The 23,558-nt window shown below is 40.7% G+C and overlaps 1 protein-coding gene across 1 annotated transcript in view; it reads left to right on the top strand.

Annotated features, from left to right (window-relative positions):
- Window positions 1-275: 275 nt before the first annotated feature.
- Window positions 276-23,558, top strand: part of AGBL1 (AGBL carboxypeptidase 1) — a gene marked incomplete at its 5' end in the record, with an annotated part of 781,776 nt that continues 758,493 nt past the window's right edge. The window contains one exon of the mRNA XM_082857818.1: window positions 276-326. Coding sequence (XP_082713944.1) covers window positions 276-326 — 51 coding nt within the window. The remainder of the gene's footprint in view (window positions 327-23,558) is intronic.

A 23,558-nucleotide genomic window follows, 5' to 3' on the forward strand; every position in this document is an offset into this window, starting at 1 on the left:
CTCTCCACCCCCGCGCCCAAATGCTCGGCCCTCCCCGGGCCGGGGCTCACCTAATCCCTGCAGTGGGAGTCGGCGTTGGGGGGGGGGCACCCGCGCCTGGGCCGAGGGCTAGGGTTACAGTGCGGTCACTTCACACTCGGCAGCATGTGCAGCTGAGGCCTCTCCCCGTGCAGCAGTGTCCCGCCAGGCAGGCAGCGAGGTCAGCTTGGCAAGCCGCTGCCTCTCTAGCCCCGATCTGGCCGCGGGCAGCCGATTTCCCCGGACCCGAGGAGGTGATGGCAGAACAAGAAGCCAGTGGGCTGCAGGTCCTGCTGCGCACGCTCCAGGTAGGAAGAGGCGGAGAGCTGCAGAACCCGGCCGGCTGGGTCTTTGTGGGCCGGGCCTGCCTCGGAGCCGGGCTCTCCCCGCAGTCCCCTCTGGCACCAGTGGCCTGGTTTGCTAAACAGCAGTAACGCCAGAGTCGGCAGCAGCTCTCACCTTGAGGCTGACCTAAGTGATGCTATGGTGTTTATTAAATATTAAACCTGACGGTGTTGATGAGTGCTCTGCTTAAATTATTGAACCTGGTGGGGTTAGATACTCAGGCTAAAAGATCCAGGTTTGCTCGAGATGAGAAGGATGGAGAAAAAGGCCGTTTGGCAAAAGCAAACCTGTTCAAGTTCTCCCTGAGCAGGGCAGGAGACTTCGGGGTGGGTACATAGAACTGCCTAGGAGGAAACGGGCAGCAGGGCAGAGGACTCCTCTGGGCTTCTGCTGAATGGCTGTTACCAAGTTCCCAAAGAGTGGTCTGAGTCGGAATTACCTAGGATGCCTGCTAACAATGCATCTTCTCAGGTGGGATCTGCCGGAAGGAACTGCAGTCACCAGGGGCAGGAGCCCTGGAATCTGCCTTGCCCTCTCCATGATTCTATTCACTCCTAATTTTGAGAATTCCTATTCCAGAGCACTACTTTGTGAACCTGTCTGCAGATTAGAAACTCCCGGAGGGTGTTAAAAAATGCTGACCCCCACTTACCCAAATTCGGATTTAATTGTTCTGGGGAGCAACCTGGGCACTGGAGTTTTGAAAACTCCCCAGGTGGTCTCAAAGTGCAACTAAAGTCAATGAACCACTGCTCTATAGACTTGGGTAGATGCTTGCACTGAACCGGATGCAGGGAATGCCAGGGCTCAAAGGGAGCTAAGAGATCTTCTACTCCACGATTTTAAACCTGAAGTCCATGGACGGGTATCATAGAGGATGGGCTTCAAGGGTCTCCATGACCCTCACCCCCCGATTTAGAATGTAAATGTTTTGCACTTATGTGCATAGTTCCCAGCTTTGAAAAGCTTAGTTTTGCTCAGATTCTTAAGGAAATGTATATCCATAAAAAGTTGAAGAACCAATAAATCCAACCTTCCAGTGCACAGATAAGGCAATTGAGTCTCAGAAGTGAAATAGCTTCCTAAGGTCACTTAACCACTTAATAGGGGAACTGGAACTAGCACCAAAGAACTTCAATATCCTTTGGACCTAGTGTCTTTGACTCATTCTATCCGATGCATTAGAGGCAAGAATGCCTCTGGGCTAGGAGTGTTGGGGGTGGGAGTGGACCTCAAAATAAATTTACATTTGTCCTGGAAGTCACTGCAGGATGAACTCAATCTCCTGTCTTCCTACCCGTGGGGATTTTTAATTGATATTTAGAATGATTGTTCCAGGGCATTGCAAGATTCTCAATCATCAAAGAAAGATTTAATTATGTTCAATATACCCTGCTTAGTTCCCAATTAACCAGAACAGTAAAATAACCAGAACATGCTTCCCCTGTGCGCTCTAGTTGATCTCAGAATCTGGTGATGGAATTGACTTGGGTTCCTGGCTGAGCCCTGAGCCAGCCCTCTCCAAGTGCCTGCCTGAACCTGTTTTCTGTCTTGAGAGTAGAAGTCAGAACCCTGACATAATTTTAAAAAAGAGAACCCGGAGCATATATGCCGTGGAATGATGTTTCATGATGGGTTTCATGCCTCACTCCCATCCCCAATCCCCATGGACTAAACCCGGCAGAGTTTCTGAGAAGGGCTTAGCTGAAGTGCTTTTGATCGGGGATCCCAAAGGTCTTAGGGATTCAAGCCAGTCCTCCTTTCCTTGTGCACAAAGTTGAGAGACCGAAGGCTTTGTACTGCTACTCAAACCTGTGGAAGACAGTGGTTATGTCTGAGCAGAATGTGAGCTCAGGATATGAGTTTCCCATATCTTTCAGGAGCACCCCAGAACATTGCCAAGGGAAGAGAGAAAGAGAGATCAGATGACCAGAAAGAACAAGCACAGGGGTGACAACGTCCCTATGATATGATAGTAGAAATCCCCCTACTCCAGGGCATCACCACTTTTGCCTCTTTGGGCCACAATGACAAAATAAACTAGATGATTAAGAAATATCCGTTTTCTGCCTATTTTCTTTTCCTGTACAGATGGGAAAGGAGTAATTGAATTTTTTTTTTCCTACCCTGACTTAAACACAGCCATATCTCTGTCCTGAAAGTATGAGAATCAGATTTCTACCCAGACATTTTCCAAGTCCCTGACTTTTATCATTTTAGTTGAGGCAGAAAATCAGACTGACTCATGAGGGCCTGGGTGTAGAGAGGGAGACAGCCCAGAGCACAGATGAGAGACAGGAAGAACTGGATCCCGCCCCATTTCTGGCACTTACCGGCTGTAAATCCTCAGGCAAGTCCCTCAACCTCTCTGAGCCTTCATTTCTAGATTGGTAAAAGGGGGGCAATAAAAATACTTTGCTCAGCCCTTTGTGCCAGGATTAAGAGAACCCATTTGAAAAGTGCTTGTAAACTATAAATGGCAGTTCAAATGACTCTGGTTTTTATGATTTCCCCAGTTGAGTACACAGTGGAGAGGCTGGGAACACTTGCCTAGGCTTTTCATCAACCTGCCCTGCTTTTTTCCTGGGTGGACTCCAATACTCTTGGAAAAAAAGGAAGGTGTCTCATTCGTCCTGCTCTCATTTCTCCATGTGGTTTGAGCTAATGGGGAAGATGGGAAGCTGCCAGGGTAGCAGGATGTGGGCTCCACGCCAGCCCTGATGCTGGGAGCCCTCACCCAGTGGCGTCCCACAAAATGCCAATTAAGTACCTTATCAAAACATGAAAAATGTATAATTATCTGGTCAGCTTTGGCACACTCTGAGCTGTGATATGGGCACATTTTTGTTGTTTGCATTTGCACTTTATTATTTTATGTTATAGTTGCTCAAATTGAATCCCAGGTCTGCCTCTTTGCCAAAATGTGCATAGCAAAGCTTCATTTCTCAACTTGGGCTCCAGGAACATTATCTATTATGGATTGCCAACCAGGCTGCAGGATGTGGGACTTCCTGTCTTGAGTTAGCATTGAGCTTAGATAATAGAAAACCTGGAGGGGGATGACAACTCCACTTCCCCTTGGACTTATTCCTCCAAGGATATTTCCAAGACAATAGATGATTTCAGCCCCTGGGCTGCAAGGAGGGGATGGGCAGAAGAATGATGACTGGTATGTTTCATTCATAGCACTTGGGAGTTTTGTTTCCAAAACATGCATTTAAAATATCCATCTATTGTACATACACGGGGCTAGGTGTAGCGGAAACTGAGCTTTCCCTTTGGACATCAACAGAAGGGTTTGGAAAAATCAAGAGAAGAATTTTCCTTTTAGATAGTAAACATTGTGCAGACCTTCTAAACATCACAGGATTCCTCTGCTGGTGAAATTTGAGGCTTTCTGAGGTTTTTATTTTTGGAGACTTCTGCCTCAATTGCAAGACAAACGTAGAAATAAACCAGGAGGGGGAGGACTTATTAAATTAAGACTGAAATCTGTCTTAATTTCAAGCACCAGCAGAAACAAAGAAAAACAGAAAAACGCCCAAAGGACAAGTGCCCAATGGAAAAGGGACAAAATTGGCAAGAAATAGCCTCTGTCAGTGTCTAAAGAATGACTTGGTGCCAGTCAAACTGGAGGATGAAGGGGGCAGTGGAGGCATGGAGCCCTGTGCTGAGCTGGGAGTGGGGAGATGACCTTATATAGTGTTTTGTTTTTTAAGACCTTGTTGCTTTTACAGTTTCTTAAACTCCTTGGACTTAGAGATTGGAAAAAATAAACATTGATTAAGGGTCCACTCTACGCCAAATTTTCACGTTCATTACCTAACATCACTCTCTGTGCCACCTGTGAGGGGTGTGTGGCTGGTCTGTCTTATAGATGAGAACACTGACCCTTATAAGCCGCTCAAGGCTCAATGGCAGAAACTTAATAAATCCCTAGAGGAGAGATGTGAAGAGGATCCTGTCGCTCCAAGGTCTTTTCACTGGTCTCCGGTGCTTACATGACCTAGGGAATACCCACTCACTCTTTTTTTTTTTTTTTGCGGTACACGGGCCTCTGACTGTTGTGGCCTCTTCCGTTGTGGAGCACAGGTTCCGGACGCGCAGGCTCAGCGGCCATGGCTCACGGGCCCAGCCGCTCCGCGACATGTGGGATCTTCCCGGACCGGGGCACGAACCCGTGTCCCCTGCATCGGCAGGCGGACTCTCAACCACTGCGCCACCAGGGAAGACCCCCCACTCACTCTTTATTTTGAGGGTATTACCTTACGTGACTGAACCTGAAGACTGAGGGGTCATGGATTATTCATAATAGAACTAAAATAATCTTCCACATCCTGTATTGATATTTGGGTAAATAACTCCTGATAAAGGAAGGTAACAGTTTTGATTTGGGTCAATTGGATATTTTTAATATCTATCTATCCATCCATCCATCCATCTGTCCATCCAACCCTCCATAGCTATCCTATGTGCTAGAAGAGATTCAGAGTACGGGGTAGGATGATACATCAAGAAGAGCAAGGTCTTTGGATCTTAGTTCAGCCCTTCAAAACTTGTGTGACTCAGGACACACTACTGAACTTCTCTTTGCTGAACTTTTTTCATTTGTAAAATGAGAATTATACTATCTACTCATGAGCTTACTATATGTTTGGAGAAAATGCATGTAAAAAGGTGTTATGTGCCTGACAAATAGCAATTATTATAATTAAACACAGTCCCTGCCCTCATGAAAATACAGTATTCAAGGGGTAAGGTAGGAGGATAAAAATATTTGTAGAGCAAGTCTGCATGTGGTGAACGCCATGGTAAACGTAAACATCAAAAGAAAATTCAGTGGAATTTGGGACAAGAGTCTCCTCCTCACTGGATATTCAGGGAAGACCTTGGAAAATGGGTCAGATTTCAGCAGAGGAAGGTGCAGTTAAGAGGGTGATAAGGGTCCCCAGTGATCTTTCCTATGTTAGGAAAGTGTGGAGAGTACAGGGTATTTGCCATGGCACTGAGTTTGATTAAAACAGAAAATTCGTGAAGGGGAAGAAAGGAGATTGAAATGGGGAGTTTACCTGAATGTTAGAGAGCCTTGAGTGGCAAGCTTCAGATCCGATCATGCCCTTGGTGATATCTGCCTATCCCTAAAGGTAGGTGATGGGCGCTACAGGACATTCAACCAAGGTGACCATTGCAAAGCTATTTGGATGGGGGACGTTAGACATGACTGCATCTCTGCTTTTTGTTGCCAAGGGATGTGATGTGTTCCCTGCAACCTCCCCATCCCTGACCTACCTTTTATCCTGGTTCTCTTCCTATCCATTCCCAGCCCTTAGCCCTTTCCTGTCACTTAACTCTGCATCTTACTCCCCTCCCCACACCGCCTCAGCCACTGTCCATCCCTAGTCCGCCTCCAGGGGGAAAGGCTGAGATGGATGAAAGCTCAGGGATTGGAGAAGCAGAACTATTTAAACTTTTTTTTTTTTAAATTTGGAAGAAACACAAATTATTTTAGAGGCAGCATTCAAATGTCCTCGTGTCAAAGCAGCTCTCATAACATGTCTGCATTAAGACGACCAGAGTTGAGTCCAAAAGTCCCATCCTCACTTTTGGGAATTGAGAGCACTCGGCGTTTCTGTCCCCTGAGCCCAGATTCTGGATCTGACTGCCTCGCTGAGCACCCACCTCCTCAGGGCAGCAGGTGAGGGACAGAGGCCTGCATGGCTTTGAGGTGTAATCGGAAATTTGCCATTGCTGGGGACATGTTGAGGCAAATGGCCAACAGAGAGAGTTTCTGTCTGTAGAAATTCATAACCTGGCAACATGTACTCCACAACTCAGTTGCTAAAACTGGAACTATTCTGATGAAAGCCAAACATAGTCTGAGTTTCAGCCCTGGGAGCTGGGAAAGTACGCAACCAGAAGCTGGTCTGTGTTACAATCGCTGTACCATATCTGTAAGCATGGGACAGGCAGCTATGAATCAAACAGACAAGGTACTTCTTCATATTTCAGAAATAGGCACACGGAAATGCATCCACTTGGATGTGACCTCCATATCCTTGTGCCAGACCTGAAATGTAGGAAGTCAAAGGTTTGGGATCTGTACTTTTTCAGAGTGAATACTGCATGGCTCCTTCAAAGTGATGGATTCGCAAATCAAACTCTCATTAGAGAAAAGAATGTGGTGTAGGGGGAGGAAGAGATCAACAGCAGAGATGCCAAGAATAAAAGAATGAGTAGAACAAAGAGTGTGGAAGAAACAGAATGGCACAGAGTATGCACTCAATACATATTTTTTCCTCCCTCCCTCCATCCCTCCCTGCCTTCCTCTCCCCTTTCCCTCCCTCCCTCCCTCCTTCCTTCCTTCCTTATAAAATTTTGCAAAATGAATACACCCATGTAACCAGCACCCAGACGAAGTGAACTCCCAGCATCTCAGAGGACCCCTCACACCCCCACTTCCAGCCCTGCTCCCCCATTGTAACCACTGCCCTGATCTCTAACCCCACAGATCAGTCTTGCATGCATTGTAATTAGAAGACTTCATGTAATTAGAACCCCACAGTCAATCTTCTTTTGTGTCTGGCTCCTTTCACTCAGCATTGTGAGAGTCCCCCTTTCGATACAGTTGTAGATTGTTCTCACTGTCATTGCTGAAGAGCATTCCGTTGCGTGAACGTTCCACGATTGATTTATCCATTCTAGAGCTCATGATATTTGGGGTAGTTTTCTTTTTTTGGCTGTAACAAATATGGCTGCTATGAACATTCCAGGGCATGTTTTTGTGAAGGTAGGTACACGTGTCTGTTGGGTAAATACCTAGAGTGGAGTCGAGGGCTCATGGGATACATGTATGGTCAGCTGTAGTAGATAATGATATTTTTCAAAAATGAGTGCTCCAAAATAAACACCTATTAACCCTGTAAATACCATTAATTTATGGGCATTTTGGGTACTCCACACCTTTGCCCTAACTTTCTTAATTCATATTTGTTAGTTGAAAGTGGCTTGAGCTGCTTTGCATGGAGGACTTTGTCATGTTTTATGTGTCTAAGTCCCTCTACTTGGTCCCTTTCATAATAATGGTTATAATGATAACTAACATTTATTAAACAGTTTCTACACGTAAGGAGCTGTGCAAAGTCCTTCACATGCATCATCTCATTTAATCCTTACAACAACCCAAGGAGGTGGGTGGTATTATTATCCTCATTTTAAAACTCTCAAACAGAAGGTTGGAGAGGTTAACACACTTCTCAAGGTCACAAAGCGAGTGAGTGGCAAAGCTGGAATTTGAGGGGAGGGAATCTGACACCAGTGGATGCTTTCTCGCCAGGTGTATAAACTCTCTGAGGAAAAGGAGGGGCATTGAGAAGATTCAGAACAGATTTTCCCAGGTGGTAGGTGTCTGCTGAGGAGAATGGAGACCCCCCCACTTGGCACATGCGGGGAAGACAGCAGCTGTTCCCACAAGGCTGGCAGGACTGGCCAAGAGGGCAGAGAACAGGTGCCTACAGCGGGTGTCAGCAAACTCTAAGGGCCTGATAGAAAATTTTTTAGGCTTTTTCCGGCCACAGGATCTTTGTCATACTCGTTCAACCCTGCCACTGTAGTTGTAGACAGTGTGCAAATTAATGGGTTTATGTTCCAGTAAAATTGTGTACAAAAAACAGGGAGTAGGGGCTTCCTTGGTGGCGCAGTGGTTGAGGGTCCGCCTGCCGATGCAGCGGACACGGGTTCGTGCCCCGGTCCGGGAAGATCCCACGTGCCACGGAGCGGCTGGGCCCGTGAGCCATGGCCGCTGAGCCTGCGCGTCCGGAGCCTGTGCTCCACAACGGTAGAGGCCACAACAGTGAGAGGTCTGCATACCACAAAAAAACCCAAAAAACAAAAAAAACAGGGAGTGGGCTGGACTTGGCTGTTGGTGGTAGATTGCAGACCCCTGGCTGGAGGTCCTTTGAGCATAGGCAGGGTGTAGGGGTGGGAGATGGGACAGAAAGAGAGTGATAGAGCAGCAGGGACATGTTGGGGCTGCCAACTGCCAAGTGGGAGCTTCCCTCATGTGCCATGGGTGTCCTCCTCAACTCCCAGACTGCCTTTCTTGCAAAGGCAGCAAGCACATCAGATGATGCTCTGAGTTCCTCTGGGGGCAAGTCTTACAGAACCTGAAATGCACACTTAAGAATGTCATTTCCTGCCACTGCTACTACCTCCAATTTTCTGAGTATCAGTGGAGGCAGTGATTGTGTCTGTCAGCCCTCCAAGGTGGGGTTTCAGGTCATTTTAGCAGCACTTACCAGTGTAACAGGTGATTGTCTTGCAGATATTGTCTGCATTCAACAGCGCTCCCAGCACATGTTCAGTCCAGCACTTCTCAAACTGGGTTCCACAGAACACCAGTGTTCCCTGGGATGCCAATGAGTATTCTACTCACAAAGGGTCTTGTTGACAGATGGATCTGAGATGTTAGGGTAAATAAATTTACTAATTTCTTTACTGAAAAATAATCAATCTTTTAAAGGCTTTTCAAACATTTCTGTCCTACAGCTCTCAGTTTAAGTGTCTTTTACTCAGAGAGGAATACTCTGACAGCCCAATGAACTACCCAGTCACTCTAAGTCCCACCTCTCTAGTTTGACTCTCTGCATAGAACTTGCCATTTTCTGATGCTTGTTTGTATCTTCTCTGCCTTCTTCCACCAGGGTAGAGATCTCATCTGTCTTGTTCACCTTTACCCCTACTACCTAAAGCACTATCTAGGACATAGTACGTGCTCAATAACTATTTACTGATTGAATAATAAGATGAATGTGCATGTATATTATCAAGTTGGGGATATACTATATGGCATTTCTAAACCATCTTAGAGATGGGATAATTTTTTATAGCAAAACCCCACTAGTATCCCACAGGACTTTAGGAATCCATGGAGCACATTTGGGAAATCCATGGAGCACATTTGGGAAACAATGGTTGTAGACCAATGCTGTGTTAAATCACTGCTGGTCTGTGAGGGTTGAATTTCTCCTGATCTGGAAACTAACCTCTGGCTTGTTGAAACATTTCTGATCTGAGTTGATACAAAGTTAGATCTATTGGAGACCTAGGGTCATTCCTCTGCTTGGTGAATTCCACAAACTGATAATTCTACGATCTATCTGTAGGCTTTGAGTTACATGAATTCTAATCCTTACTTGATTGGGAGAAAGAATATAAGTGACAGATGTGGAGGTTTAGAAAAATGTTCTTCCTAGAGGCTCAAGAGAGCCGTTCTGCTTCTGAACAGGAGGCCAGATGGTGATAAGAACAGCATTAACCTCAGGTTTCAGATGAAAGGCAGGGTCAGATTTCAGAGTTGGGATATCTGATGAAACTTCCCCTAGGGAACTTGGAGAGAAGGCAGCTTCTTCAATAAATGGTCAGTAATGAATTCTCCCTCTACTCTTAAAAAAAACCAAACAAACCCAAGCTCAGTGTGTGTTAACATCTGAAATCTTCCGATCCCACCGGTGAGTACAGCCCAATGCCCTAAATTTCTGACCCATAGGCATCCTTATCCCATTCCTCTTAACACTCAAATTAATCCAGGAAACCCCCATGACAATGCAGATATTTTTTACTTTTCACAATAGGTAGATTAAGAAGTCACTATAAGAAAATTCCATTTTCTCCTTGACTTTCATTATTAAAACATAAAATATATATCATATACCCTAAAGGAAAAAATTCCCCAAACCACAGCTAAAATTTTAGACTAAGGAAGAGGCTAGAGTGGTAATATTTGAATAGGTATTGAAAGTGGATATTAAAATTCAAGAAGTGTTTTTGCCATGAGCTGCCTCACATTTGCTGAGCACTGACTATGTGCCAGGAAGAAGTCTAAGCATGTGACATGTGTTATCTCATGCAGTCCTCACAACAATCCTATGAGGTGGGTATGACTTATCTGCATTTTACAGAAGAGGAACACAAGGCCCTTGTCAAGGTCACATAGCCTTTAAGTAGCAGGGTCAGGATGTGAACTCAGGCACAGTCTGACTCTAGCTTGCTTATTACTCATTGCTATTACTCATGAGGCTACAGAGTCTCTTTTCCTTTTACCTGTCCTTTTCACCACTACACATTTTTTTCCTGATTAAAGAAGTAATACAAGCTCATGATTGCAAAAATTTGATTAAACTATAGATATAAATTTTAGGGAGTAAAAATCACCCCATCAAATCCTGATCCCTAAGACAACCACACAAGTGTCTGCTGTATATTCTTTTATATGTTTACATACATATAGCAATATGTGTATTTCTGTAACTATGTCTCTCTGTGTATATCATTTTAACACACTAGTATTCAATTTGCTTTTCCTGCATGTCAGTATAATTGCACATATTTCAAGCCAGCACATATAGACCCAGCTCAATCTTTTGTGATATAACTTAAATAAATAGAAGTATAGTTTCTTCTAGCGTTTCACTTAAATTTGACTTGGCTTGTGTTTTATTTTCATTTTTTGATATTTTATGTGTTGCATTTTAATAGTCAACTTTATCAAACTTTTCTTACATGAATTAATTTTGGCCATGAAACATTTTCCCCAGGATCTAACTCTTATACTTAATGATGTTTGAATTTAACTCCATTCTCTTTTTCTTAAGTGTTGTTGCTTTCATAGAACTTCTCTGCCATACCACACTTCACCAGTACATGGCAACAGTAAACAAATTTATATGCTTAAAATTTCTTTTACTGGAAGATCCCAGTTCTGTAACATCTAATAGAGCTCTGCTTGATAGTGTTTGGAAATTTTACATTTGACATAAATGTTTATTTAAAATAAACATGTATAGGTTTCTTGGCTGGACTTCAGGAGGCCAGAGTTGATTTTGGATGCTGCCACTGTCTTTCTGTTTGACTCGAATCCCCTGGGCCAGCATCCTCTGTTTTGATGGTTTTCAGACTTAAGTGCTAGGAATGTGCCCAGCAATATCATCTGTTTCCTTGGTATATTATGACTCTCTTGTTAATCGTTCATTCATTTATTGAATGCTTCCCTCGTGCCAGAGACTGTGCTAGGTAGTGGGTGGCAAGGTTCAAGAATCTTATTACTCAGATACTTTCCTACTGAAATTCTTCCAAATGTTAATGACTAATGTCAGGAAGAGAGAGATCCAGAATGCGGCAGTCACACCTGCCCTCCTTTGCTCCGTGGACCATTTTATTCTGTGGTGACTGGCTGAGAACACAGTATTATCATTACTCAAGTCCCTGGGGAAGATCTGAAGACTCAGCTGCTGTAACATGTTCAGCTATGCCTATGTACTTACGTTAATTCATATGTGGTCTTTTTTTAAAAACAATTCTTAATCTTTTCATTCTTTTTTCTTCCAGGGATTGGGGTGTCACAGATTCCTTTTTTCTTGGCTGCTCCCCATGGCATGTGGGATCTTAGTTCCCCGACCAGGGATTGAACCCTCACCCCCAGCAGTGGAGGCGAGGCGTCTTAACCACTGGACCGCCAGGGAAGTCCTATAGATTCCTTTCTGATGCCATTGAAAGCTAAAGACACTTTCCCCAGATAAATGCTCACACAAATTTTTGTGAACAATTTCAGGGTAATAAGCCACACCATAAGATTTCACTCTCTCAAGGTATTTACTTGGGTTTTGTTTCATGGAATGGAGCTCTTTAAGGTTGGAATAGTAGAGGTGAGTTCTAGTCACATAAAAGAAACCCTACAATTCTGTCCAATTGTGATATATCTTTCATGCCTCCAAACTGGTCACAATACTCTTTTTATATCCACATCCCAACTTTGCCTTGAACATCTTTCATATCTGATCTAAACTTTTGAAAATTTTAAGTACCTTTGATGGATCAACTGTAATGTTACTTTTCAAAAAAAGCCTCTTTTGATAATTTGTGTAGGTGATATTTTTCTCTGTCTTCTGAAGTAGCATCTAACCATTTGTACCTTTCTCTTAAACCATCTATGCTTTGCTTTATTATAGTTGTTCTTTATTTTTCAACAAACCTTTACTGGGCAGGGAGAATCCCAAAATAAATATGACATGGTCTTTGTCCTCCCAGAGCTCACTGTATGTATCTAGAGAAACCAGATATACATTTGAGAATCTCCTGAAAGTTACAGACACTTTCTCTAGATAATCATACATCTGCACTTTAACTAAGGACTTAAATCTTAGATTTGCCTACAGTTTGAATAAGAATCTATGCCATGTGATTGCTCGGGTTGACATATGAACAAATAATTATAAAGTATTATTATAAGTGAAGGTATAACAACATGCTCAGTGTATTCTTGGAAGAAGGGGCATCTCAAACAATCTCCAGTATTCCATGACCTTCTCTTCCTGAGTAATAGATTGATTAGATAATTCAGATCAACACTTGTGTTGGAGACAGTTTAAAATATAATATAAATAATTTTTTCTAAAAAGCATCCATATTCTAGTGAGATGATGAACATTTAATGACCCGAGGACAGAAGAGGTGGGAAACCCAGAGAGATGAGCAAAATTCTGGCACTTCTGCTTTGGAGGCATTTACCATTTTGGAAGGTGTGGCTGGAAAGATTAAATTGTATGTTCTGTAACTTTGCATGTCTAGAAGAAAAGGAGTTGGAATATAGGGCTTGCCAAGAATGGGAACCCTGGTAAACTACTGTCTGCTTTTGGGCTGAGACCTGGAGGGATGCCCCCTAGAAATAAAGGTGAGCCATACATAAACTAATCTTTACACTGAACCATTCTTCAACTCATCTGGGTGGCCCAGAAAATCCTAAGACTTGAATGGGCAGTCTCAGGTTCCTAGAGCTTCCAGGTGCCTGGTAGTAGCAAATTAAAATCAGTGGAAGAAAATATCGTACTAGGCCTTACATTAATTCTACAAATAATTTGGAAACCAGGGACAAGGGGAGATAAATCAATATGAGTATATACCAGCAGAAACAGGGAATCAATAACCTGTGATAAACTATAATGGAAAATAATATAAAAAAAGAATGTGTATAACTGAGTCATTTTGCTGTACTTCAGAGATTGGCACAACATTGTAAATCAACTATACTTCAATTTAAAAAAAAAAAGAAGAAAAAAAGAAATAACAGATTTCTGTTGTACTCCAGAAACGAGAATTACCAGTCACAGAATGTAAGAAAGCTTTGGTTACTGTGTTCAAAGAGATTAAAATCAAGTTTGAAAAATTTGGCATTGAACTATAATATATACGATGTGATACAGTAGATTTGAAAAGGAACCAAATAGAAATTCTTCAACTGAAAAATAAATAACCAAAATTAAGAACTCAATGGATAAATTTAACTGCAGATTATACTTGGCTGAAGAAAAAAATTGAAAATCGGGTCATAAGAAACTATCTAGAATGAAGCACAGAAGGCCAAAAACTTAAATATGCAGAAGGGCAGGTAAGAAATACAGGAGATAGAGAAGGTCTAACATACTTTTAATTGGAGTTCTGGAAGGACAGAAGAGAATGAAGCAGAAACAGTATTTCAAGAAATAATGATAGAGTCCTAACCCTTTAATATACTGCTCATTACTTGATAACAGAGGCAGTATCTTTCTCAAGTCTGTATTCTCTGAAATACTTAGCAGGACTTTATTAAGAGTTTGTTGAATTTGTTAGTTGAGGAAACTTCTGTATTATGTTCTATTCCATTCTGTATTTTTAGAATCATGTCAGAAGTTCTCTTAAAATAGTATACTTTTAAAAACAATATCATAAAATTACTATCTGTTGTGGATATATATTCAAATATCTAAACCCCTGTATTTGCAGCTGTCACTTCAAAATTTAGAGCTAAATCTACAATTGACACTACAGTTGAAGATTAAGCTGTAATTTGCAATCTGATGATTCATTTTTGACCACAAAATATCCCCTTAAACTCATATATGCTACCTATGATTATACTCCATTTCTTTTCTTGTTTTGTAAGTTTTATAGCAGCCTTTGGCAACGAGTTATAAAATTCTAATCTGGTCACAACTAATTAGAATATTACATTTACTTACTTTTCCCCCGTTCTCTTTAATGATACGTATTCTGATAAATAACTTCATTTTTTCCCTTTAAAGTAGAGAGAAAACATGATATTTTATAGGTTCCCTGGGAAACAGATTTTGAGACAAAGATGTGCATTCAGGAAGTGTACTGGGGCGTGTCTCAGGTCCACACACGGGGGAATGAAGGAAGCAGGACTTGGCGGTGGGAGGAGATGAAATGCAATGTAGTCACAGCAAAGGCTCAAGCTGATGGTCCTTTAGCAACTGTCTCATCCTGTGGTCAGAGGGTTGAAACTTTATACCTCCTCCCTCACACCACTGACCAGTCATTGGTTAAAGGCTGCTTCCAGAGAGAGGACATGCCCTTAGAGGTCTCTTCATCTCGACAGCAGTTCCCAAAGAGGGACTCAGGTGAGAGCTGTCAGTCACTAATATTCCCTTTGGTTTGGCGGATGAGTGCCTCAGTCCTAAAGGGGAGACCCAAGAGGCACAGCTGTAGCATCCACTACAGCTGACAACTGATAAGACTGTGCATCAAGCCACCTAGGTTCAAATCCTAGTTTTGCTGCTAATTGACTCTGTGATCTTGGGCAAGCCACATAACCCCCTGAGTCACAGTTTCCTCATCTTTAAAAAGACAGGAGTAGGAATGAGATAATATTTTCCTCAAATTTAGTCATTTGTATGCTACTTTCACACTTTTTTTTTTCATATTTTGGATCAACGATACTATTGTTTACTTGACATGATTTATTTCAGCAAATTTATTCATTTTAACTTAATGTGACTTAAGGTGGCACTTTATATACAACCATAAATATAGCAGTAGTACTTAGCAAAAATAGGAAGTAGTGACAAAAATAAATTTAATATAAACAATGCAATGCTGTTAAAGTCCAGCTAGACACTTGCCTGTAGAGTCTCTGAGCCTGCTCTCTGCTTTCTGAAAAGATTAGCAAATATTGGAAAATAATTGGAAATATACTAATAACTAAGACGTTAACAGACATTCTCTAAAAGAAGAATAAACACTTTACTGGGAATAAACGTTTTTCTCTGTGTGATTCAGTGAAATTCAATGCTATGTCTCCTGTGACATCTAAATCCAGGTCATATACTCTCAGTAGGAGATTTCTGACCTTCCAAGAAAATCTGCATTAAGTAGCTTTTAGGGTGAAATTATGCTATTCCATGATTCTCTCCTTGTGGGAAAGGAATATTAGAGAGAAAGTATTTATGAGTTATAGTTTTTTTAAAGGTCATACATCTATTAGATTGAGTACCAACCAGAAGCTTGAGGAATTAAATTTATTGGATAGGGTCTCTAATATTATGGGCACACCATATCTGAAATGTAGCTATGATGACCAGCAATGAGAATGCAATGCTTCAGTTCTCCCAATACCCCTGGAAGAAAGAGCCTCTCATAGGTGGTAGACACTCCTTCCTTTGGTAGCCTAGCACAGCTCTACCCTACATCTAGCTTCCTCTCCTCTGGAATGACTAATCTGAAGTAGTACAATGTATGGTCCTATCATCCTCAGACCACCAGTTTCTTGTTCAGATGCTGTTTCCATGCTGACCTGGAGTTAGCCAATTTATCCCAGGTCATTTAGGCGTTAATAGGAGGGGCCTTGAAAATTCTTCCCGTGATATCCTCCAGATATTGGACCCTGTACAGGGTTGCCCAAACCTGTTGGCCTGCTTTCAGAGTTCTATCACCTCTGCCTGTGTTGGTCACAATCAGGAATAGAACTCTGAGTCTTCTCTAGCATTTCAGCTGTATTCTAAGCTTAACTAGGGTTACTGTTTCGGATTCTTTACTCAACTATGGTAATAAACAGTTCATCCTAGTCTTGGCATCCTTTCATCCCCCGATGTTAGGATTTGGCATCTCCTATTGAATTGACCTGCAGTAGCCAACCAAAGGATGGCTGGAATTCTATGTCCATACCCATTTCCTCCGTAAACAAATCAGGAAAGTTATCTTTCTTGAGGCTAGTAAAGGTATTCACCTTAGTGGGGTCACCACCCTTCATTCAGTTAGTTCTACATTCTGAATATTCACCAGTAATTGAGACCATGAAGCCTCCTTGCTTCTATCATAAAACCAATTTATATCAATACATAAATAATGATGATGATGACGTTATTATGATGAGGAGGAAGAAGGTGAGGAGGAGGTGCAAGAAGAGAAGGGGGAAGAGGAGAGAAGCAGAGGGGAGAGACCCTTATTGAGCATGTACTGCTTCCAGGCCTGATGCTCAGCCTTTCACAGAGGCAGGGCCTATAGTAATCTTTGAATATAAATGCTTCCATGTGATGAATTCATCCCTTAAGTTTTAGAGCTCAAGTGCTATTGAACAAACTAATATGTCTTATTCTCTTCTGGACCAACCCAGTCTTGGCTCCTTTTATGGATCTTTCTAACTCTTCTTGGTAGTGAGTCAGTTCTTGGACCCAATTCAATGAGGTCTATGAAAGTGAGTTCATTTTATATATACAGTTTTATTGGGTATAACTTACGAGTCACATGGAGTATCCAAAGTTATGCTAGTATTTATAGAGTGACCTGTCAACTCAGCTCTCCATCTCTTCAGTTCTCATCTGAGTATCCCTTTTCTCTTTACTTCCAAATGTCTTCTTGCTCCCCATTCTGTTATTTAATTCTGAAACTGGCAGAGGCACAAAACTTATATAAATAATAATGTACAAATAAATGTGTGTTCAGCCTGATGTATGGATAACTTCTCTGCGGTATTGTAACCCAGTGTTTTTTTGTTTTTATTTATCTATTTACCTATTTATTTATTTATTTTAACATATTTATTGGAGTGTAATTGCTTTACAATGGTGTGTTAGTTTCAGTTTTATAACAAAGTGAATCAGCTATACATATACATATATCCTCATATCTCCTCTCTCTTGCGTTTCCCTCCCACCCTCCCTATCTCACCCCTCAAGGTGGTCACAAAGCACCAAGCTGATCTCCCTGTGCTATGTGGCTGCTTCCCACTAGCTTTCTATTTTACATTTGGTAGTGTATATATTTCCATGCCACTCTCTCACTTCGTCCCAGCTTACCCTTCCCCCTCCTTGTGTCCTCAAGTCCATTTTCTACGTCTGCATCTTTATTCCTGTCCTGTTCCTAGGTTCTTCAGAACCTTTTTTTTTTTTTTTTTAGATTCCATATATAAGTATTAGCATACGGTATTTGTTTTTCTCTTTCTGACTTACTTCACTCTGTATGAGAGACTCTAGGTCCATCCACCTCACCACAAATAACTCAATTTTGTTTCTTTCTATGGCTGAGTAATATTTCATTGTATATATGAACCACATCTTCTTTATCCATTCATCTGTTGATGGACACTTAGGTTGCTTCCATATCCTGGCTATTGTAAATAGAGGTGCAATGAAAATTGTGGTACATGACTCTTTTTGAATTATGGTTTTCTCAGTGTATATGCCCAGTAGTGGGATTGCTGGGTCGTATGGTAGTTCTATTTTTAGTTTTTTTAAGGAACCTCCATACTGTTCTCCATAGTGGCTGTATCAGTTTAGATTCCCACCAACAGTGCAAGAGGTTTTCCATTTCTCTACACCCTCTCCAGCATTTATTGTTTATAGGCTTTTTGATGATGGCCATTTTGACTGGTATGAGGTGATACGTCACTGTAGTTTTGATTTGCATTTCTCTAACGATTAGTGATGTTGAGCATCCTTTCGTGTGTTTGTTGGCAATCTGTATATCTTCTCTGGAGAAATGTCTGTTTAGGTCTTCTGCCCATTTTTGGATTGGGTTGTTTGTTTTTTTGATATTGAGCTGCATAAACTGCTTGTAAATTTTGGAGGTTAATCCTTTGTCAGTTGCTTCATTTGCAAATATTTTTTCCCATTCTGAGGGTTGTCTTTTCATTTTGTTTATGTTTTCCTTTGCTGTGCAAAAGCTTTTAAGTTTCATTAGGTCCCATTTGCTTATTTTTGTTTTTATTTCCATTTTCCTAGGAGGTGGGTCAAGAAGGATGTTGCTGAGATTTATGTCATAGAGTGTTCTGCCTATGTTTTCCACTAAGACTTTTATAGTGTCTGGCCTTACATTTAGGTCTTTAATCCATTTTGAATTTATTTTTCTGTATGGTGTTAGGGAGTGTTCTAATTTCATTCTTTTACATGTAGCTGTCTAGTTTTCCCAGCACCACTTATTGAAGAGGCTGTCTTTCCTCCGTTGTATATTCTTGCCTCCTTTATCAAAAATATGGTGACCATATGTGCGTGGGTTTATCTCTGGGCTTTCTATCCTGTTCCATTGATCTATATGTCTGTTTTTGTGCCAGTACCATATTGTGTTGATTACTGTTGCTTTGTGGTATAGTCTGAAGTCTGGGAGTCTAATTCTTCCAGCTCCGTATTTCTTTCTCAAGATAGCTTTGGCTGTTCAGAGTCTTGTGTTTCCATACAAATTGTGAAATTCTTTGTTCTAGTTCTGTGAAAAATGCCATTCGTAGTTTGATAGGGATTGTACTGAATCTGTAGATTGCTTGGGGTAGTATAGTCATTTTCACAATGTTGATTCTTCCAATCCAAGAACATGGTATATTACTCCATCTGTTTGTATCATCGTTAATTTCTTTTATCAGTGTCTTATAGCTTTCTGCCTACAGTTCTTTAGTCTCCTTTAGGTAGGTTTATTCCTAGGTATTTTATTTTTTTTGTTGCAATGGCAAATGGAAGTGTTTCCTTAATTTCTCTTTCAGATTTTTCATCATCAGTGTATAGGAATGCAAGAGATTTCTGTGCATTAATTTTGTATCCTGCTACTTCACCAAGTTCATTGATTAGCTCTAGTAGTTTTCTGGTAGCATCTTTAGGATTCTCTATGTATAGTATCATATCGTCTGCAAACAGTGACAGCTTTACTTCTTCTTTTCCGATTTGGATTCCTTTCTTTTTCTTATCTGATTGCTGTGGCTAAAACTACCATAACAGTGTTGAATAATAGTGGTGAGAGTGGACAACCTTGTCTTGTTCCTGATCCAAGAGGAAATGGTTTCAGTTTTTCACCATTGAAAATGATGTTGGCTGTGGCTTTGTCATATATATGGCCTTTATTCTGTAAGGTAAGTTCCCTCTATGCCTACATTCTGGAGGGTTTTTATCATAAATGGGTGTTGAATTTTGTCAAAAGATTTTTCTGCATCTATTGAGATGATTATATGGTTTTTCTCCTTCAGTTTGTTAATATGGTTTATCACATTGATTGATTTGCGTATATTGAAGAATCCTTGCATTTCTCAGATAAACCCCACTAGATCATGGTGTATGATCCTTTTAATGTGCTGTTGGATTCTGTTTGCTAGTATTTTGTTGAGGACTTTTCCATCTCTCTTCATCAGTGATATTGGCCTTTAGTTTTCTTTCTTTGTGACATCTTTGTCTGGTTTTGGTATCAGGGGGATGGTGGCCTTGTAAAATGAGTTTGAGAGTGTTCCTTTCTCTGCTATATATTGGAAGAGTTTGAGAAGCATAGGTGTTAGCTCCTCTCTATATGTTTGATAGAATTCGCCTGTGAAGCCATCTGGTCCTGGGCTTTTGTTTGTTGGAAGATTTTTAATCACAGTTTCAATTTCAGTGCTTGTGATTGGTCTGTTTATATTTTCTGTCTTCCTGGTTCAGTCTCAGAAGGTTGTGCTTTTCTAAGAATCTGTCCATTTCTACCATGTTATCCATTTTATTGGCATATAGTTGCTTGTAGTAATCTCTCATGATCCTTTGTATTTCTGCAGTGTCAGTTATTACTTACCCTTTTTCATTTCTAATTCTGTTGATTTGAGTCTTCTCCCTTTTTTTTTGATGAGTCTGGCTAATGGTTTATGAATTTTGTTTATCTTCTCAAAGAACCAGCTTTTAGTTTTATTGATCTTTGCTATAGTTTCCTTCATTTCTTTTTCATTTATTTCTGATCTGATCTTTATGCTTTCTTTCCTTCTGCTAACTTTGGTGTTTTTTGTTCTTCTTTCTCTAGTTGCTTTAGGTGTACAGTTAGGTTGTTTATTTGAGATGTTTCTTTTTTCTTGAGGTAGGATTGTATTGCTATATACTTCCCTCTTAGAACTGCTTTTGCTGCATCCCCTAGGTTTGGGTCATCGTGTTTTCATTGTCATTTGTTTCTAGGTATTTTTTGATTCCCTTTTTGATTTCTTCAGTGATCTCTTGGTTATTTAGTAGTGTATTTAGCCTCCATGTGTTTTTTTTTTTTTTACAGATTTTTTTCCTGTAATTGAAATCTATTCTCATAACCTTGTGGTTGGAAAAGATACTTGGTATGATTTCAATTTTCTTAAATTTACCAAGGGTTGACTTGTGACCCAAGATATGATCTATCCTGCAGAATGTTCCATGAGCACTTGAGAAGAAAGTGTATTCTGTTGTTTTTGGATGGAATATCATATAAATATCAATTAAGTCCATCTTGTTTAATGTATCATTTAAAGCTTGTGTTTCCTTATTTATTTTCATTTTGGATGATCTGTCCATTGGTGAAAGTGGGGTGTTAAAGTCCTCTAGTATGAGTGTGTTACTGTCAGTTTCCTCTTTTATGGCTGTTAGCATTTGCCGTATGTATTGAGGTGCTCCTATGTTGGGTGCATAAATATTTACAATTGTTGTATCTTCTTCTTGGATTGAACCCTTGATCATTTTGTAGTGTCTTTCTTTGTCCTTTGTAATAGTCTTTGTTTTAAAGTCGATTTTGTCTGATAGGAGAATTGCTACTCCAGCTTTCTTTTGATTTCCATTTGCATGAAATATCTTTTTCCATCCCCTCACTTTCAGTCTGTATGTTTCCCTAGGTCTGAAGTAGGTCTCTTATAGACAGCATATATTTGGGTCTTGTTTTTGTATGCATTCAGCCAGTCTATATCTTTTGGTTGGAGCATTTAATCTATTTACATTTAAGGTAGTTATCGATATGTATGTTCCAATTACCATTTTCTTAATTTTGGGGGGTTTGCTATTGTAGGCTTTCCTTCTCTTGTGTTTCCTGCCTAGAGAATTTCCTTTAGGATTTGTGTAAAGCTGTTTCGGTGGTGCTGAATTTTCTTAGCTTTTGCTTGTCTGGAAAGGTTTTAATTTCTCTGTTGAATCTGAATGAGATCCTTGCTGGGTAATCTTGGTTGTAGGTTTTTCCCTTTCATCAGTTTAAATAGAAGTGAGTGGTGTCCTGCCACTCCCTTCTGCCTTGCAGAGTTTCTGCTGAAAGGTCAGTTGTTAACCTTATGGGCATTCCATTGTACGTTATTTGTTGTTTTACCCTTGCTGCTTTTAATATTTTTTCTTTGTAGTTAATTTTTGATAGTTTGATTAACATGTGTCTTGGTGTGTTTCTCCTTGGATTTATCCTGTATGGGACTCTCTGCATTTCCAGGAGTTGATTGACTATTTCCTTTCCCATATTAGGAAAGTTTTCAACTATAATCTCTTCAAATATTTTCTCAGTCCCTTTCTTTTTCTCTTCTTCTTCTGAGACACCTATAATTAGAATGTTGGTATGTTTAATGTTGTCCCAGAAGTTTCTGAGACTGTCCTCAATTCTTTTCATTGTTTTTTCTTTACTCTGCTCTGTGGTAGTTATTTCCACTATTTTATCTTCCAGGTCCCTTATCTGTTCTTCTGCCCCAGTTATTCTGCTTTTGATTCCTTGTAGAGAATTTTTAATTTCCTTTATTGTGTTGTTCATCATTGTTTGTTTGCTCTTTAGTTCTAGGTCCTTGCTAAACGTTTCTTGTATTTTCTCTATTCTATTTTGAAGATTTTGGATCATCTTTACTCTCATTACTGTGAATTCTTTTTCAGGTAGACTGCCTATTTACTCTTCATTTGTTTGGTCTGGTGGGTTTTTGCCTTTCTCCTTCATCAGCTGTGTGTTTCTCTGTCTTTTCATTTTGCTTAACATACTGTGTTTGGGGTCTTCTTTTTGCAGGCTGCAGGTTTGTAGTTCCCATTGTTTTTTGGTGTCTGCCCCCAGGGGCTAAGGTTGGTTCAGTGGGTTGTGTAGGCTTCCTGGTGGAGGGGCCTAGTGCCTGTTTTCTGGAGAATGAGGCTGGATCTTGTCTTTCTGGTACACAGGACTGCGACCGGTGTTGTGTTTTGGGGTGTCTGTGACCTTACTATGATTTTAGGCAGCCTCTCTGCTAATGGGTGGGTTGTGTTCCTGTCTTGCTAGTTGTTTGGCATAAGGTATCTGGCACTGTAGCTTGCTGGTCGTTGAGTGGAGCTGGGCTTTAGCTTTGAGATAGAGATCTCTGGAAGAGTTTTCACTGTTTGATATTGCATTGAGCCGGGAGGTCTCTGGTGGACCAATGTCCTGAACTTGGCTCTCCCACCTCAGAGGCACAGGCTTGACACCAGACTGGAACACCAAGAACCTGTCAGCCACACAGCTCAGAAGAAAAGGGAGAAAAAAAAGAAATAAAATAAAGTTATTAAAATAAAAAATTAAAAAATTAAAAAGTAATATAAAAGAAAGAAAGAAAGAAGAGAGCAACCAAACCAAAAAATAAATCCACCAATGATAACAAGTGCTAAAAACTATACTAAAAAAGAAAACGAAACAAAAAGAAATGGACCAAAAGAACCCTAGGAAAAATGGTAAAAGTAAAGCTATACAGACAAAATCACACAAAGAAGCATACACATACGCACTCACAAAAAGAGAAAAAGGAAAAAAAATATATCTATATATATAAAAAAATAGAAAAATTAGAGAAAAGGAAAAGGAAAAGAGCAACCAAATCAATAAAGAAATCGACCAATGATAATAAAGTCTAAATACTAAACTAAGATAAACATAAAGCAGAAACAATTAGATGCAGAAAGCAAACCCCAAGTCTATAGTTGCTCCCAAAGTCCACCACCTCAATTTTTGGGATAATTTTTTTTCTATTCAGGTATTCCAGAGATACAGGGTACATCACGTTGATTTTGGGGATTTAATCTGCTGCTTCTGAGGCTGCTGGGGGAAATTTCCCTTTCTCTTCTTTGTTCACACAGCCACTGGGGTTCAGCTTTGGATTTGGCCCCACCTCTGAGTGTAGGTCGTCTGAGGGCATCTCTTCCCTTTTGGGAAGTCTGAGGTCTTCTGCTAGCGTTCAGTAG

The sequence above is a fragment of the Leucopleurus acutus genome, assembly GCF_964270905.1.
Source record: "Leucopleurus acutus genome assembly, chromosome: 1".
NCBI lineage: Eukaryota > Metazoa > Chordata > Mammalia > Artiodactyla > Delphinidae > Leucopleurus > Leucopleurus acutus.